The sequence below is a fragment of the Oncorhynchus masou genome, unplaced genomic scaffold (assembly GCF_036934945.1).
Source record: "Oncorhynchus masou masou isolate Uvic2021 unplaced genomic scaffold, UVic_Omas_1.1 unplaced_scaffold_1285, whole genome shotgun sequence".
Classification (NCBI taxonomy): Eukaryota; Metazoa; Chordata; class Actinopteri; order Salmoniformes; family Salmonidae; genus Oncorhynchus; species Oncorhynchus masou.
The window spans coordinates 142,334-162,822 of NW_027002693.1; the positions used below are offsets into that span (position 1 = coordinate 142,334).

General features: G+C 43.3%; 1 protein-coding gene across 1 annotated transcript in view; it reads left to right on the forward strand.

The window, feature by feature from the left end:
• Positions 1 to 20,205, forward strand: part of LOC135530189 (dynamin-2-like) — a 92,553-nt gene extending 72,348 nt beyond the window's left edge. Inside the window, exons 18-22 of the mRNA XM_064958560.1 lie at positions 1,738 to 1,902; positions 13,069 to 13,295; positions 13,850 to 14,101; positions 16,779 to 19,248; positions 19,440 to 20,205. Coding sequence (XP_064814632.1) covers positions 1,738 to 1,902; positions 13,069 to 13,295; positions 13,850 to 14,101; positions 16,779 to 16,845 — 711 coding nt within the window. The 3' untranslated portion in view covers positions 16,846 to 19,248; positions 19,440 to 20,205. The remainder of the gene's footprint in view (positions 1 to 1,737; positions 1,903 to 13,068; positions 13,296 to 13,849; positions 14,102 to 16,778; positions 19,249 to 19,439) is intronic.
• Positions 20,206 to 20,489: the final 284 nt, after the last annotated feature.

Here is a 20,489-nt window from a genome sequence, read left to right on the forward strand (position 1 = left end):
GGGTGGGGCTGAATGCCACCAGTATTTTAATGTGAACACTCCGTATTGCTGGGTGGGGCTGAATACCTCCAGTATTTTAATGTGAAGCTCTCCGTATTGCTGGGTGGGGCTGAATGCCTCCAGTATTTTAATGTGAAGCGCTCCGTATTGCTGGGTGGGGCTGAATACCACCAGTATTTTAATGTGAAGCTCTCCGTATTGCTGGGTGGGGCTGAATACCTCCAGTATTTTAATGTGAAGCGCTCCGTATTGCTGGGTGGGGCTGAATACCACCAGTATTTTAATGTGAAGCTCTCCGTATTGCTGGGTGGGGCTGAATGCCACCAGTATTTTAATGTGAAGCTCTCCGTATTGCTGGGTGGGGCTGAATGTCACCAGTATTTTAATGTGAAGCGCTCCGTATTGCTGGGTGGGGCTGAATGCCACCAGTATTTTAATGTGAAGCTCTCCGTATTGCTGGGTGGGGCTGAATGCCACCAGTATTTTAATGTGAAGCGCTCCGTATTGCTGGGTGGGGCTGAATGCCACCAAAATAATCGCTAAGGATCACGGTGAAAGTGGCCGTAACTAGCAAAGGATCATGGTCAATGTCGTCGTCTTCATGCTGCCTGAGAGGGTCCTCGTAGCCTGCCGGCCGGCCCGTGGTTGGTCTGTTTCAGCACATGGTCCTGTGTGACGACAAATGTAGCCAGAATGGACCAGTATTTAATGACATATCTAGTAGTCAGAATGGACCAGTATTTAATTACAGATCTAGTAGTCAGAATGGACCAGTATTTAATTACATATCTAGTAGTCAGAATGGACCAGTATTTAATGATATCTTCATTAAATATTAATTAATTTACATGTATAGAGAACTTTAAAATAATTCACAATGGGGTTCGAAACTTGATCATAATAAACACATTTTCGATGCCCAAAACGTTCGTCTGTAAAATAATTGGTTTGGCCATTCTGGCGACTGTAATTCACATGGCCATTCTGGCGACTGTAATTCACATGGCCATTCTGGGGACTGTAATTCACATGGCCATTCTGGGGACTGTAATTCACATGGCCATTCTGGTGACTGTAATTCACATGGCCATTCTGGCGACTGTAATTCACATGGCCATTCTGGGGACTGTAATTCACATGGCCATTCTGGCGACTGTAATTCACATGGCCATTCTGGCGACTGTAATTCACATGGCCATTCTGGGGACTGTAATTCACATGGCCATTCTGGCGACTGTAATTCACATGGCCATTCTGGCGACTGTAATTCACATGGCCATTCTGGTGACTGTAATTCACATGGCCATTCTGGGGACTGTAATTCACATGGCCATTCTGGTGACTGTAATTCACATGGGCTTTCTGGGGACTGTAATTCACATGGGCTTTCTGGGGCAGACCAGGACGTTTGTCGCTGCTAGGTTGCTACACAGTACCTGGCCAGCAGAGATCGTGACACACTCCAGACCTTACACTGGGTAACACACACGGACGTACACGCACACACACGGATGGATAAATATACACACAAGCATGTACACACACAGGTACACTCTCCTCCTCCTCCTCCTCCCCAGGTTGACAGTGAAGCACAGGACCAGAAGAATCCTTCTCAATGTGTCTCATGCACCCCCCCTCACTCTCTCTCTCTCTCTCTCTCTCTCTCTCTCTCCCTCCCTCCCCCTCCCTCCCTCCCTCCCCCTCCCTCCCCCTCTCCTCCCTCCCTCCCTCTCCCAGGTTGACAGTGAGGACACGGGACCAGCAGAATCCTTCTCTATGGATCCCCAGCTGGAGAGGCAGGTTGAGACCATAAGGAATCTAGTGGATTCCTACATCGGCATCGTCAACAAGTCCATCAGGGATCTAATGCCCAAGACCATCATGCACCTCATGATCAACAGCGTGAGTGGGCACCTCACTCACTCACTCACTCACTCACTCACTCACCAATCTTAGAATTATACCAGATATACCAGGAGAATTATACCAGATATACCAGGAGAATTATACCAGATATACCAGGAGAATTATACCAGATATACCAGGAGAATTATACCAGATATACCAGGAGAATTATACCAGATATACCAGGAGAATTATACCAGATATACCAGGAGAATTATACCAGATATACCAGGAGAATTATACCAGATATACCAGGAGAATTATACCAGATATACCAGGAGAATTATACCAGATATACCAGGAGAATTATACCAGATATACCAGGAGAATTATACCAGATATACCAGGAGAATTATACCAGATATACCAGGAGAATTATACCAGATATACCAGTAGAATTATACCAGATATACCACGAGAATTATACCAGATATACCAGTAGAATTATACCAGATATACCAGGAGAATTATACCAGATATACCACGAGAATTATACCAGATATACCAGTAGAATTATACCAGATATACCAGGAGAATTATACCAGATATACCAGGAGAACTATACCAGATATACCAGGAGAATTATACCAGATATACCAGGAGAACTATACCAGATATACCAGGAGAATTATACCAGATATACCAGGAGAATTATACCAGATATACCAGGAGAACTATACCAGATATACCAGGAGAATTATACCAGATATACCAGGAGAATTATACCAGATATACCAGGAGAATTATACCAGACAGATATACCAGGAGAATTATACCAGATATACCAGGAGAATTATACCAGATATACCAGGAGAATTATACCAGATATACCAGGAGAATTATACCAGACATACCAGGAGAATTATACCAGACAGATATACCAGGAGAATTATACCAGATATACCAGGAGAATTATACCAGACAGATATACCAGGAGAATTATACCAGATATAACAGGAGAATTATACCAGATATACCAGGAGAATTATACCAGATATACCAGGAGAATTATACCAGATATACGAGGAGAATTATACCAGATATACCAGGAGAATTATACCAGATATACCAGGAGAATTATACCAGATATACCAGGATAATTATACCAGATATACCAGGAGAATTATACCAGATATACCAGGATAATTATACCAGATATACCAGGAGAATTATACCAGACATACCAGGAGAATTATACCAGACATACCAGGAGAATTATACCAGATATACCAGGAGAATTATACCAGATATACCAGGAGAATTATACCAGATATACCAGGAGAATTATACCAGATATACCAGGAGAATTATACCAGATATACCATGAGAATTATACCAGATATACCAGGAGAATTATACCAGATATACCATGAGAATTATACCAGATATACCAGGAGAATTATACCAGATATACCAGGAGAATTATACCAGATATACCAGGAGAATTATACCAGACAGATATACCAGGAGAATTATACCAGATATACCAGGAGAATTATACCAGATATACCAGGAGAATTATACCAGATATACCAGGAGAATTATACCAGATATACCACGAGAATTATACCAGATATACCAGGAGAATTATACCAGATATAACAGGAGAATTATACCAGATATACCAGGAGAATTATACCAGATATACCAGGAGAATTATACCAGATATACCAGGAGAATTATACCAGACAGATATACCAGGAGAATTATACCAGACAGATATACCAGGAGAATTATACCAGATATACCAGGAGAACTATACCAGATATACCAGGAGAATTATACCAGATATACCAGGAGAATTATACCAGATATACCAGGAGAATTATACCAGATATACCAGGAGAATTATACCAGATATACCAGGAGAATTATACCAGATATACCAGGAGAATTATACCAGATATACCAGGAGAATTATACCAGATATACCAGGAGAATTATACCAGACAGATATACCAGGAGAATTATACCAGACAGATATACCAGGAGAATTATACCAGATATACCAGGAGAATTATACCAGACAGATATACCAGGAGAATTATACCAGATATACCAGGAGAATTATACCAGATATACCAGGAGAATTATACCAGATATACCAGGAGAATTATACCAGATATACCAGGAGAATTATACCAGATATACCAGGAGAATTATACCAGACAGATATACCAGGAGAATTATACCAGATATACCAGGAGAATTATACCAGATATACCAGGAGAATTATACCAGATATACCAGGAGAATTATACCAGATATACCAGGATAATTATACCAGATATAACAGGAGAATTATACCAGATATACCAGGAGAATTATACCAGATATACCAGGAGAATTATACCAGATATACCAGGAGAATTATACCAGATATACCAGGAGAACTATACCAGATATACCAGGAGAATTATACCAGATATACCAGGAGAATTATACCAGACAGATATACCAGGAGAATTATACCAGATATACCAGGAGAATTATACCAGATATACCAGGAGAACTATACCAGACAGATATACCAGGAGAATTATACCAGATATACCAGGAGAATTATACCAGATATACCAGGAGAATTATACCAGATATACCAGGAGAATTATACCAGACAGATATACCAGGAGAATTATACCAGACAGATATACCAGGAGAATTATACCAGATATACCAGGAGAATTATACCAGACAGATATACCAGGAGAATTATACCAGATATACCAGGAGAATTATACCAGACAGATATACCAGGAGAATTATACCAGACAGATATACCAGGAGAATTATACCAGATATACCAGGAGAATTATACCAGATATACCAGGAGAATTATACCAGATATACCAGGAGAATTATACCAGATATACCAGGAGAATTATACCAGACAGATATACCAGGAGAATTATACCAGATATACCAGGAGAACTATACCAGATATACCAGGAGAATTATACCAGATATACCAGGAGAATTATACCAGATATACCAGGAGAATTATACCAGATATACCAGGAGAATTATACCAGATATACCAGGAGAATTATACCAGATATACCAGGAGAATTATACCAGACAGATATACCAGGAGAATTATACCAGACAGATATACCAGGAGAATTATACCAGATATACCAGGAGAATTATACCAGACAGATATACCAGGAGAATTATACCAGATATACCAGGAGAATTATACCAGATATACCAGGAGAATTATACCAGATATACCAGGAGAATTATACCAGATATACCAGGAGAATTATACCAGATATACCAGGAGAATTATACCAGACAGATATACCAGGAGAATTATACCAGATATACCAGGAGAATTATACCAGATATACCAGGTGAATTATACCAGATATACCAGGATAATTATACCAGATATAACAGGAGAATTATACCAGATATACCAGGAGAATTATACCAGATATACCAGGAGAATTATACCAGATATACCAGGAGAATTATACCAGATATACCAGGAGAATTATACCAGATATACCAGGAGAACTATACCAGATATACCAGGAGAATTATACCAGATATACCAGGAGAATTATACCAGATATACCAGGAGAATTATACCAGATATACCAGGAGAATTATACCAGATATACCAGGAGAATTATGCCAGATATACCAGGAGAATTATACCAGATATACCAGATATACCAGGAGAATTATACCAGATATACCAAGAGAATTATACCAGATATACCAGGAGAATTATACCAGATATACCAGGAGAATTATACCAGATATACCAGGAGAATTATACCAGATATACCAGTAGAATTATACCAGATATACCAGGAGAATTATACCAGATATACCAGATATACCAGGAGAATTATACCAGATATACCAGGAGAATTATACCAGATATACCAGGAGAATTATACCAGATATACCAGGAGAATTATGCCAGATATACCAGGAGAATTATACCAGATATACCAGGAGAATTATGCCAGATATACCAGGAGAATTATACCAGATATACCAGGAGAATTATACCAGATATACCAGGAGAATTATACCAGATATACCAGGAGAATTATACCAGATATACCAGGAGAATTATACCAGATATACCAGGAGAATTATACCAGATATACCAGGAGAATTATACCAGATATACCAGGAGAATTATACCAGATATACCAGGAGAATTATACCAGATATACCAGGAGAATTATACCAGATATACCAGGAGAATTATACCAGATATACCAGGAGAATTATACCAGATATACCAGGAGAATTATGCCAGATATACCAGGAGAATTATACCAGATATACCAGATATACCAGGAGAATTATACCAGATATACCAGGAGAATTATACCAGATATACCAGGAGAATTATACCAGATATACCAGGAGAATTATACCAGATATACCAGGAGAATTATACCAGATATACCAGGAGAATTATACCAGACATACCAGGAGAATTATACCAGATATACCAGGAGAATTATACCAGATAAACCAGGAGAATTATACCAGATATACCAGGAGAATTATACCAGATATTCCAGGAGAATTATACCAGATATACCAGGAGAATTATACCAGATATACCAGGAGAATTATTCCAGATATACCAGGAGAATTATACCAGATATACCAGGAGAATTATACCAGATATACCAGGAGAATTATACCAGATATACCAGGAGAATTATACCAGATATACCAGGAGAATTATACCAGATATACCAGGAGAATTATACCAGATATACCAGAATTATACCAGATATACCAGGAGAATTATACCAGATATACCAGGAGAATTATACCAGATATACCAGATATACCAGGGGAATTATACCAGATATACCAGGAGAATTATACCAGATATACCAGGAGAATTATACCAGACAGATATACCAGGAGAATTATACCAGATATACCAGGAGAATTATACCAGACATACCAGGAGAATTATACCAGATATACCAGGAGAATTATACCAGATATACCAGGAGAATTATACCAGATATACCAGGAGAATTATACCAGATATACCAGGAGAATTATACCAGATATACCAGGAGAATTATACCAGATATACCAGGAGAATTATACCAGACAGATATACCAGGAGAATTATACCAGATATACCAGGAGAATTATACCAGATATACCAGGGGAATTATACCAGATATACCAGGAGAATTATACCAGATATACCAGGAGAATTATACCAGATATACCAGGGGAATTATACCAGATATACCAGGAGAATTATACCAGACAGATATACCAGGAGAATTATACCAGATATACCAGGATAATTATACCAGATATACCAGGAGAATTATACCAGATATACCAGGATAATTATACCAGATATACCAGGAGAATTATACCAGACATACCAGGAGAATTATACCAGACAGATATACCAGGAGAATTATACCAGATATACCAGGAGAATTATACCAGATATACCAGGAGAATTATACCAGATATACCAGGAGAATTATACCAGATATACCAGGAGAATTATACCAGATATACCAGGAGAATTATACCAGACAGATATACCAGGAGAATTATACCAGATATACCAGGAGAATTATACCAGATATACCAGGTGAATTATACCAGATATACCAGGATAATTATGCCAGATATACCAGGAGAATTATACCAGATATACCAGATATACCAGGAGAATTATACCAGATATACCAGGAGAATTATACCAGACAGATATACCAGGAGAATTATACCAGATATACCAGGAGAATTATACCAGATATACCAGGGGAATTATACCAGATATACCAGGAGAATTATACCAGATATACCAGGAGAATTATACCAGATATACCAGGGGAATTATACCAGATATACCAGGAGAATTATACCAGACAGATATACCAGGAGAATTATACCAGATATACCAGGAGAATTATACCAGATATACCAGGAGAATTATACCAGATATACCAGGAGAATTATACCAGATATACCAGGAGAATTATACCAGATATACCAGGAGAATTATACCAGATATACCAGGAGAATTATACCAGATATACCAGGAGAATTATACCAGATATACCAGGAGAATTATACCAGACAGATATACCAGGAGAATTATACCAGATATACCAGGAGAATTATACCAGATATACCAGGGGAATTATACCAGATATACCAGGAGAATTATACCAGATATACCAGGAGAATTATACCAGATATACCAGGGGAATTATACCAGATATACCAGGAGAATTATACCAGACAGATATACCAGGAGAATTATACCAGATATACCAGGAGAATTATACCAGATATACCAGGAGAATTATACCAGATATACCAGGAGAATTATACCAGATATACCAGGAGAATTATACCAGATATACCAGGAGAATTATACCAGACAGATATACCAGGAGAATTATACCAGATATACCAGGAGAATTATACTAGATATACCAGGAGAATTATACCAGATATACCAGGAGAATTATACCAGATATACCAGGAGAATTATACCAGATATACCAGGAGAATTATACCAGATATACCAGGAGAATTATACCAGACAGATATACCAGGAGAATTATACCAGATATACCAGTAGAATTATAGCAGATATACCAGGAGAATTATTCCAGATATACCAGGAGAATTATACCAGATATACCAGGAGAATTATACCAGATATACCAGGAGAATTATACCAGATATACCAGGAGAATTATACCAGATATACCAGGAGAATTATACCAGATATACCAGGAGAATTATACCAGATATACCAGGAGAATTATACCAGACAGATATACCAGGAGAATTATACCAGATATACCAGGAGAATTATACCAGATATACCAGGAGAATTATACCAGATATACCAGATATACCAGGAGAATTATACCAGATATACAAGGAGAATTATACCAGATATACCAGGAGAATTATACCAGATATACCAGGAGAATTATACCAGATATACCAGGAGAATTATACCAGATATACCAGGAGAATTATACCAGATATACCAGGAGAATTATACCAGATATACCAGGAGAATTATACCAGATATACCAGGAGAATAATACCAGGAGAATTATACCAGATATACCAGGAGAATTATACCAGATATACCAGGAGAATTATACCAGATATACCAGGAGAATTATACCAGATATACCAGGAGAATTATACCAGATATACCAGGAGAATTATACCAGATATACCAGGAGAATTATACCAGATATACCAGACTGACCCTACTCCCCCCGCCACATAGATACTGGAGTCTGATACAGGGGGGGGTCGTCGAGGGACACTGTGGCCCTGTCCGACTATACCCCCGGACAGGGCCAACCAGGCAGGATATAACCCCACCCACTTTGCCAAGGCACAGCCCCCACACCACCAGAGGGATATCAATAGACCACCAACTTACTACCCTGAGACAAGGTGGTGTCTCGCCCACAAAGATCTCCTCCACCGCACGAGCCCGAGGGGGCGCAGAAGCAGACAGGAAGATCACGTCAGTGATTCAACCCACTCAGGTTGAGTAGAGCCTTGCGTGGCGTGATTCACCCCTTCTAGGGATGGCTTGGGAGAGCTAGCAAGCCAGTGATTCAACCCACTCAGGTTGAGTAGAGCCTTGCGTGGCGTGATTCACCCCTTCTAGGGATGGCTTGGGAGAGCTAGCAAGCCAGTGATTCAACCCACTCAGGTTGAGTAGAGCCTTGCGTGGCGTGATTCACCTCTTCTAGGGATGGCTTGGGGGAGCTAGCAAGCCAGTGACTCATCCCCTTTGGCAGAGAATCCTAGTAGAGAGACTAAGGAGCTGGCTAGGCAGAGACAGCAAGGGTGATTCGTCACTCCAGTGCCTTGTCATTCAGCATCGCACCCCTGGGCCAGACTACACTCAATCATTGGACCTACAGAAAAGAAAGATTTACAGGTTGAGACTGAGTCTGCGTCTCTCACATGGCTCCGCAGACCATTCCATAAAGATGTACCTCTATTTGAAAAAGCCCTGCCTCCAGCTGTTTGATTACAAAGTCTAGGGACAGTAAGGAGGCCTGCTTCTAGTGATTGTAGCGTATGTGTAGGATGTGTAGGTATGTACGGCAGGACCAATTCAGAGAGATAGGTAGGAGCAAGTCCATGTAATGATTTGTAGGTTAGCAGTAAAACCTTGAAATCAGCCATTAACAGGAAGCCAGTGTAGGGAGGCTAGCACTGGAGTAATACGATCAAATGTTTTGGTTCTAGCCAGGATTCTAGCAGCCGTATTTAGAACTAGCTTAAGTTTATTTATTCGAGGAGAGAGAGAGTAGAGCATTGCAACAGTCTAATCTTGAAGTGACAATATCATGTTTTGAAAAGACATGTTACAAAGAGAAAAAACTGTGCTTGAAATATTTTTGATCTGTCTGTGAAAAGAGAGATCAGGGTCCAGAGTAACGCTGAGGTCCTTCACAGTTTTATTGGAGACGACTGTACAACCCTCCAGATTCAGAGTCAGATCAAACAGTAGATTTCTTTGTTTCTTGGGACCGAGAACCAGCAGCCCTGTTTTGTCCGAGTTCAAAAGTAAAACATTTGCAGTTCAAGGTTTGGCTTTATTGCTTCCAATTTTAGTGAGTTTGGTACACGGTGTGAAATGGCTGGTTCGAGCCCGGGACCCTCTGCACACATAGACAACTGACAACCACGAAGCCGCGGCCCTTGCAGAGCAAGGGGAACCACTACTTCAAGTGACGTCACCGATTGAAACTAGCTAGCCATTTCACACCGGTTTCACACATCCGGAGGATAGGGAGACGTTTATTATGTTCAACATAGGAGGGCCAAACACAGGAAGTAGCTCTTTCACTAGTTTAGTTGGAATAGGGTCCAGTAGGCAGCTGGAAGGTTTAGAGTCCATGACTATTTGTGTGAATGTGTGGAGAGATACAGGATTAAAAAACGAGTGTCTCCATTAATTCGAGGTAATCTTGGCAGTTCTGTGCAGACTCAGGACGACTGAAATATGCATATTCAAAGAGGAGTTTGCTTTCTAATGATCAAAATATTTTTGTCTAAGAAGTTCCTGAATTCGTCACTGCTGTAGTGACGGCCATCCTCACTTAGGGAATGCTGCTTTTTAGGTCAGTATCAAAAATACATGTTGGATCGTTTTGGCTGGAATAGTAGTCTGATCGAGCAACAGTGATGGCTTTTCGGTACTGCATGGTATTGTCTTTCCGAGCTCGTCGGAAGCCTTCCAATTTCCATTCCAATTGTCTGGAATCTTGCTTCAGGTCTCAGGTAGTTTTTATATACCTGGGTGCTAGTTTCATGTGACAAACGTTTTTTAGTTTCTAGGGCATCCAGGGTATTACAAGGTTAAATTGAGATCCTCGGTTCGGTGGTCACCTGATGTTTGCACTCCGACGTCTTTGGGCAGGTGGAGGGATTTTGAAAGGGCATCTGGGACTCTTTGGGTTGTCCGAGTATTTATAGCAGGGCTTTGATATGCCTTGCAAAAACAATTATGTGAACACACCAGACTATGTGAACCACACCAGACTATGTGAACACACACGTACACACCAGACTGTGTGAACAGACCAGACTATGTGAACCACACCAGACTATGTGAACCACACCAGACTATGTGAACACACCAGACTATGTGAACCACACCAGACTATGTGAACACACACGTACACACCAGACTATGTGAACACACCAGACTATGTGAACCACACCAGACTATGTGAACCACACCAGACTATGTGAACACACCAGACTATGTGAACCACACCAGACTATGTGAACCACACCAAACTATGTGAACACACACGTACACACCAGACTGTGTGAACAGACCAGACTATGTGAACCACACCAGACTATGTGAACCACACCAGACTATGTGAACACACCAGACTATGTGAACCACACCAGACTATGTGAACACACACGTACACACCAGACTATGTGAACACACCAGACTATGTGAACCACACCAAACTATGTGAACACACACGTACACACCAGACTGTGTGAACAGACCAGACTATGTGAACCACACCAGACTATGTGAACCACACCAGACTATGTGAACACACCAGACTATGTGAACCACACCAGACTATGTGAACACACACGTACACACCAGACTATGTGAACACACCAGACTATGTGAACCACACCAGACTATGTGAACACATTTGTCAACAAGTCTGAGACCTCATGTCTTATCTTCTCCTTTGCTCTTCTTATTTCTTATGTTCCCCTCGTTCCCCCTCTTCTCTCTCTCACTACCCTTGTTCCCCCTCTTCTCTCTCTCTCTCACTACCCTTGTTCCCCCTCCTCTCTCTCTCTCTCTCTCTCACTACCCTCGTTTCCCCTCTTCTTTCTCTCTCACTACCCTCGTTCCCCCTCTTCTCTCTCTCTCTCTCTCACTACCCTCGTTCCCCCTCTTCTCTCTCTCTCTCACTACCCTCGTTCCCCCTCTTCTCTCTCTCTCTCACTACCCTCGTTCCCCCTCTTCTCTCTCTCTGACGACCCTTGTTCCCCCTCTTCTCTCCTCCTCCCTCTCTCTCACTACCCTCGTTCTCCCTCTTCTCTCTCTCTCTCTCTCTCTCTCTCTCTCACTACCCTCATTCCCCCTCTTCTCTCTCTCTCTCACTACCCTCGTTCCCCCTCTTCACTCTCTCTCTCACTCCCCTCGTTCCCCCTCTTCTCTCTCTCACTACCCTCGTTCCCCCTCTTCTCTCTCTCTCTCTCTCACTACCCTCGTTCCCCCTCTTCTCTCTCTCTCTCACTACCCTCGTTCCCCCTCTTCTCTCTCTCTCTGATGACCCTTGTTCCCCCTCTTCTCTCCTCCTCTCTCTCTCTCACGACCCTCGTTCCCCCTCTTCTCTCTCTCTCACGACCCTTGTTCCCTCTCTTCTCTCCTCCTCTCTCTCTCTGTCACGACCCTCGTTCCCCCTCTTCTCTCCTCCTCTTCTCTCTCTCTCTCACTACCCTCGTTCCCCCTCTTCTCTCTCTCACGACCCTTGTTCCCTCTCTTCTCTCCTCCTCTCTCTCTGTGTCATGACCCTCGTTCCCCCTCTTCTCTTCTCTCTCTCTCACTACCCTCGTTCCCCCTCTTCCTCTCTCCTTTTCTAGGCTAAAGACTTCATCCATTCTGAGTTGTTGGCCTACCTGTATTCCTGTGGGGACCAGGGCAGTCTGATGGAGGAGTCAGCTGACCAGGCTCAGAGGAGAGATGAGATGTTGAGGATGTACCATGCGCTGAAAGAAGCCCTGCTGATCATAGGAGACATCAGTACAACCACAGTGTCAGCACCTGTACCTCCACCTGTAGACGACACCTGGAGGACCAAGGAACCCAGGTAACAGAGAGATGCTCATGTACTCATCTCTCTGTCTCTCTCTCTCCCTCTCTCTATCTCTCTCTCTCTCTCCCCCTCTCTCTCTCTCTATCTCTCTCTCTCTCTCCCCCTCTCTCTCTCTCTCTATCTCTCTCTCTCCCCCTCTCTCTCTCTCTCCCCCTCTCTATCTCTCTCTCTCCCCCTCTCTCTCTCTCTCCCCCTCTCTATCTCTCTCTCTCTCCCCCCTCTATCTCTCTCTCTCTCTCCCCCTCTCTCTCTCTCTCTCCCTCTCTCTCTCCCCCTCTCTATCTCTCTCTCTCCCCCTCTCTATCTCTCTCTCTCTCCCCCTCTCTATCTCTCTCTCTCTCCCCCTCTATCTCTCTCTCCCCCCATCTCTCTCTCTCCCCCTCTCTCTCTCTCTCTCTCCCCCTCCCCCTCTCTCTCTCTCTCTCTCTCTCTCTCTCTCTCTCTCTCCCCCTCTCTATCTCTCTCTCTCTCTCCCCCCTCTATCTCTCTCCATCTCCCGCTTCTCTATCTCTCACCCCCTCTCCCCTCCCTCCTCCTCCCTCCCCCAGCCCCCCTCCTCAGGCCAGACCAGTCCCGGCCGCTGCCCCCCCTCCTAGTCGCCCCCCGGCAGCAAGAGGCCCCACCGCCGCCCCTCCCCCCTCCAGTCCCCAAAACCCAGCTTTCGGGGCGCCCCTCATCCCCTCTCGGCCCGGACCCCCACCAGTCAACACCTACAGTGCAGCGGACCCTGTCGTCAATGTCCCCCTGATCCCATCTCGCCCAGCCAGGGTACCCCCAGCCCTGCCCCCCGGCATACCCAGGTAAGACCTCTGCTCCTGGGCAGGCGAGTGTGCACAACCCCACTTACCTCTGGAGGAATGGAGGCTGGAACTGCTAGAACGGTCTATTCTGTCACAATAGGTCACTTTTATTAGTGATGTTGCATTCAGAGGGGTGGTTGTGGTGGTAGTAGTGGTAGTAGTAGTAGTGGTGGTAGTAGTGGTGGTAGTAGTGGTGGTAGTAGTGGTGGTAGTGGTGGTAGTAGTAGTGGTTGTAGTAGTGGTGGTGGTAGTAGTGGTGGTGGTAGTGGTGGTAGTAGTAGTAGTGGTGGTAGTAGTGGTGGTAGTAGTGGTGGTAGTAGTGGTGGTAGTAGTGGTGGTAGTAGTGGTGGTAGTAGTGGTGGTAGTGCTGGTAGTAGTAGTGGTAGTGGTGGTAGTAGTGGTTGTAGTAGTGGTGATAGTAGTGGTAGTGGTAGTAGTGGTAGTAGTGGTAGTGGTAGTAGTAGTGGTAGTGGTGGTAGTAGTGGTTGTAGTAGTGGTGATAGTAGTGGTAGTGGTAGTAGTGGTAGTAGTGGTAGTGGTGGTGGTAGTAGTTGTAGTAGTTGTGGTAGTGATGGTTGTGGTGGTAGTAGTAGTAGTGGTGGTTGTAGTGGGAGTGGTGGTAGTAGTAGTACTAGTGGTGGTAGTGGTAGTAGTGGTGGTAGTAGTAGTGGTAGTGGTAGTGGTAGTGGTGGTAGTGGTAGTAGTGGTAGTGGTAGTGGTAGTGGTGGTAGTGGTGGTGGTAGTGGTGGTAGTAGTTGTAGTAGTTGTGGTAGTGATGGTTGTGGTGGTAGTAGTAGTAGTGGTGGTTGTAGTGGGAGTGGTGGTAGTAGTAGTACTAGTGGTGGTAGTGGTAGTAGTGGTGGTAGTAGTGGTTGTAGTAGTGGTGGTAGTAGTGGTTGTAGTGGCAGTGGTTGTGGTAGTGATGGTTGTAGGGGTTGTGGTGGTAGTGATGATAGTGGTTGTGGTGATAGTGATGGTAGTTGTGGTAGTGGCAGTGATGGTTGTGGTAGTGATGGTAGTGGTTGTGGTGATAGTGATGGTAGTTGTGTTAGTGGTAGTAGTGATGGTTGTGGTAGTGATGGTAGTGGTTGTGGTGATAGTGGTTGTGGTTGTGATTGTGGTAGTGGTTGTGGTGGTAGTGATGGTGGTGGGGGGTTTGGTGGTTGTGGTGGTAGTGATGGTAGTGGTTGTGGTAGTAGTGATGGTTGTGGTAGTGATGGTGGTAGTGGTTGTGGTGATAGTGATGATAGTGCTTGTAGTGGTTGTGGTAGTTGTGGTGGTAGTGATGGTGGTAGTGATGGTGGTGGGGGGGTTTGGTGGTAGTGGTAGTGGTAGTGATGGTGGTTGTGGTAGTGATGGTGGTGGGGGGTTTGGTGGTAGTGGTTGTGGTGGTAGTGGTTGTGGTGGTAGTGGTTGTGGTGGTAGTGGTAGTGATGGTGGTGGGGGGTTTGGTGGTAGTGGTTGTGGTAGTTGTGGGGGGTTTTGTGTATTGTGGGTTGTGGGCATAATACATATGTTTTTCTCTTCTCTTTTTCTCTTCTCTCTTCTCTAGTGATGGTTGTGGTGGTAGTGATGGTTGTGGTGGTAGTGATGGTTGTGGTTGTGGTGGTAGTGATGGTTGTGGTGGTAGTGATGGTTGTGGTTGTAGTGGTGGTTGTGGTTGTAGTGGTTGTGGTGGTAGTGATTGTTGTGGTGGTAGTGGTTGTGGTTGTAGTGGTTGTGGTGGTAGTGATGGTTGTGGTGGTAGTGATGGTTGTGGTGGGTATGGTGGTTGTGGTGGTAATGTTTGTGGTAGTGGTTGTGGTAGTGATGGTGGTTGTGGTAGTGATGGTGGTGGGGGGTTTGGTGGTAGTGGTAGTGGTAGTGATGGTGGTAGCAGTTGTGATGGTGGTAGTGGTAGTGGTAGTGATGGTGGTAGTGGTAGTGATGGTGGTAGTGGTAGTGGTAGTGATGGTGGTAGTGGTAGTGATGGTGGTAGTGGTAGTGGTAGTGATGGTGGTAGTGGTAGTGATGGTGGTAGTGGTAGTGGTAGTGATGGTGGTAGTGATGGTGGTAGTGGTTGTGATGGTGGTGGGGGGTTTGGTGGTAGTGGTAGTGATGGTGTTGGGGGGTTTGGTGGTAGTGGTTGTGGTAGTTGTGGGGGGTTTCGTGTATCGTGGGTTGTGGGAATAATACATATGTTTTTTTCTTCTCTCCTCCCTCCCTCTCTCTCCTGCCTTCCTTCTTCCCTCACTCCCCCTCCACCCCTCCCTCCCTCCCTGCTTCTCTCCACCCCTCCCTCCCTCTCTCTCCATACCCCTCCTCTCCCTCCCCGCTTCTCTCCATCCCTCCCTCCCTCTCTCTCCATCCCCCTCCCTCCCTCCTCTCCCTCCCTGCTTCTCTCCATCCCTCCCTCCCCTCTCTCTCCATCCCCCTCCCTCCCTCCTCTCCCTCCCTGCTTCTCTCCATCCCTCCCTCCCTCTCTCTCCATCCCCCTCCCCTCTCCTCTCCCTCCCTGCTTCTCTCCATCCCTCCCTCCCTCTCTCTCCATTCCCCTCCCTCCCTCCCTCCTCTCCCTCCCTGCTTCTCTCCATCCCTCCCTCCCTCTCTCTCCATCCCCCTCCCTCTCTCCTCTCCCTCCCTGCTTCTCTCCATCCCTCCCTCTCTCTCTCCCTCCTTCTGTCCTCCTCTATAACAGAAGACCCCCAGCGGCCCCAGGCCGGCCCACCATCATACGCCCTTCAGAGCCTTCACTGCTGGACTAGACAGACAGAAAGACAGACAGACAGACAGACAGACAAAATGAACAATTACCACTCCTAATGTCCTTTCACTACAAAGAAACACTTTGCGTAACGTTGATGTTTTATTCCCTAACATGATTCAAGACTGTCTTTCATGTATTCTTTCTTAATATTCATATTGTCATGTTGTTGTTATTTCATGTATTCTTTATATTATTATTTACTATTTTACTTGTTTTTTCATTTAAGCAACACTATGTACTTTTGATCACATAGTTTTTTTTTATAGCTTTGTTACAATGTTTAATACCTTCAATTTTTCAAACGGATTGAGAGAGAGAGAGAAAAATGAAACCTACATTTTTTTGTTTAACTCTTTAACTTACTTTAATGAACTTAGTTCAAACCGGTGGATTAGACAGAATTTAAAATCAAACCGGTTTAAAATATGTAACAGATTTTTGTGAATACCTAGAATACTTCTTCACATGGAAGCACTTATTCCGTTTAAAAATAAATAACAAATACACTCCATAATTAATAACAAAATACTTAGTTCTTTATACTGTTTCAAATGTTTCTATCCTTCTTACTGGATCATATGTACATTTGTATTTTTAGATCTGATCTTCAATATCTATGCAGGAATATTATAGTAAGTCCTTTCTGGCTCGCAGCTTTTTGAAATTCATTTTGATGAAATGCTAATTATGCTATAAAATCTGAATTGACAGGATTTGACATGGAATTGACACCAACCCTGTAGTCAATACAGATACCAGGTGTCTCGTCAGTCATCGATGTTAGTAGTAGATAGTTGTTAGACAAGGGCCGAGATTCAATCAAAGATGCGTTGTCGATAAGCTCACTGCACTTGACTTTTAAAGGGTTATTTATGACATCCACAGGGTTTACCGCAAATGCAATCTCTGCAAACATCTTGGAAATTCCCTTTAAAAGGATCATTGTTGTGAGTGTTGTTTGCTTATCGCTTCTTTAATTAAATCCCGGCTTTTAGCCCAGTCTATTGTAAATGGTAGCTTGCTGTCAATCTGGCCTCTGCTTCCTGAATGGACCAATCAAAATAGACCTGCTTCCTGAATGGACCATTCAAAATAGACCTGGTTCCTGAATGGACCAATCAAAATACACCTGCTTCCTGAATGGACCATTCAAAATAGACCTGATTCCTGAATAGACCAATCAAAATTGACCTGCTTCCTGAATGGACCAATCAGAAACCAGACAGAGGGGTAGTGCACCACATAGGGAATAGGATGCCGTTTCAGACTTTTTTAATTACTTTTTCTATTTTTCTAAGTGCCTCTTACCTGTGGCTTTCCTATTGGATGAACAGATGAATGACATGATACGTTAACAAAGGAATGAATCACTGGGTGAACGAGGGATGGTAGAATGGAACAGTAGTGTGAAGGTGGATAGAGATGGTAGAATGGAACAGTAGTGTGAAGGTGGATAGAGATGGTAGAATGGAACAGTAGTGTGAAGGAAGATAGAGATGGTAGAATGGAACAGTAGTGTGAAGAAGGATAGAGATGGTAGAATGGAACAGTAGTGTGAAGAAGGATAGAGATGGTAGAATGGAACAGTAGTGTGAAGAAGGTGGATAGAGATGGTAGAATTGAACAGTAGTGTGAAGGTGGATAGAGATGGTAGAATGGAACAGTAGTGTGAAGAAGGATAGAGATGGTAGAATGGGACAGTAGTGTGAAGAAGGTGGATAGAGATGGTAGAATGGAACAGTAGTGTGAAGAAGGTGGATAGAGATGGTAGAATGGAACAGTAGTGTGAAGAAGGTGGATAGAGATGGTAGAATGGAACAGTAGTGTGAAGAAGGATAGAGATGGTAGAATGGAACAGTAGTGTGAAGAAGGTGGATAGAGATGGTAGAATGGAACAGTAGTGTGAAGGTGGATAGAGATGGTAGAATGGAACAGTAGTGTGAAGGTGGATAGAGATGGTAGAATGGAACAGTAGTGTGAAGGTGGATAGAGATGGTAGAATGGAACAGTAGTGTGAAGAAGGATAGAGATGGTAGAATGGAACAGTAGTGTGAAGAAGGATAGAGATGGTAGAATGGAACAGTAGTGTGAAGAAGGTGGATAGAGATGGTAGAATGGAACAGTAGTGTGAAGGTGGATAGAGATGGTAGAATGGAACAGTAGTGTGAAGAAGGTGGATAGAGATGGTAGAATGGAACAGTAGTGTGAAGGAGGATAGAGATGGTAGAATGGAACAGTAGTGTGAAGAAGGATAGAGATGGTAGAATGGAACAGTAGTGTGAAGGAGGATAGAGATGGTAGAATGGAACAGTAGTGTGAAGGTGGATAGAGATGGTAGAATGGAACAGTAGTGTGAAGAAGGTGGATAGAGATGGTAGAATGGAACAGTAGTGTGAAGAAGGTGGATAGAGATGGTAGAATGGAACAGTAGTGTGAAGAAGGTGGATAGAGATGGTAGAATGGAACAGTAGTGTGAAGGTGGATAGAGATGGTAGAATGGAACAGTAGTGTGAAGAAGGTGGATAGAGATGGTAGAATGGAACAGTAGTGTGAAGGAGGATAGAGATGGTAGAATGGAACAGTAGTGTGAAGGTGGATAGAGATGGTAGAATGGAACAGTAGTGTGAAGAAGGATAGAGATGGTAGAATGGAACAGTAGTGTGAAGAAGGTGGATAGAGATGGTAGAATGGAACAGTAGTGTGAAGGTGGGTAGGGATGGTAGAATGGAACAGTAGTGTGAAGGTGGATAGAGATGGTAGAATGGAACAGTAGTGTGAAGAAGGTGGATAGAGATGGTAGAATGGAACAGTAGTGTGAAGGTGGATAGAGATGGTAGAATGGAACAGTAGTGTGAAGGTGGATAGAGATGGTAGAATGGAACAGTAGTGTGAAGGTGGATAGAGATGGTAGAATGGAACAGTAGTGTGAAGGTGGATAGAGATGGTAGAATGGAACAGTAGTGTGAAGGTGGATAGAGATGGTAGAATGGAACAGTAGTGTGAAGGTGGATAGAGATGGTAGAATGGAACAGTAGTGTGAAGGTGGATAGAGATGGTAGAATGGAACAGTAGTGTGAAGAAGGATAGAGATGGTAGAATGGAACAGTAGTGTGAAGAAGGTGGATAGAGATGGTAGAATGGAACAGTAGTGTGAAGAAGGTGGATAGAGATGGTAGAATGGAACAGTAGTGTGAAGAAGGATAGAGATGGTAGAATGGAACAGTAGTGTGAAGAAGGTGGATAGAGATGGTAGAATGGAACAGCAGTGTGAAGAAGGTGGATAGAGATGGTAGAATGGAACAGTAGTGTGAAGAAGGTGGATAGAGATGTGATATGGGATAATAAAGAGTTAAAGGGACTGAGGTGGTGGCTGGTCTTTTTGTCCAAGTATTTTTTGTTCCTGTTCATCCCCCTCTATTCGTTCTCCTCTCTCTCTTCTCTCTCCCCTCATCTCTCTCTCTCTTTCTCTCCCCTCATATCTCTCTCTTTCTCTCCCCTCATATCTCTCTCTCTTTCTCTCCCCTCATATCTCTCTCTCTTTCTCTCCCCTCATATCTCTCTCTCTTTCTCTCCCCTCATCTCTCTCTCTTTCTCTCCCCTCATATCTCTCTCTCTTTCTCTCCCCTCATCTCTCTCTTTCTC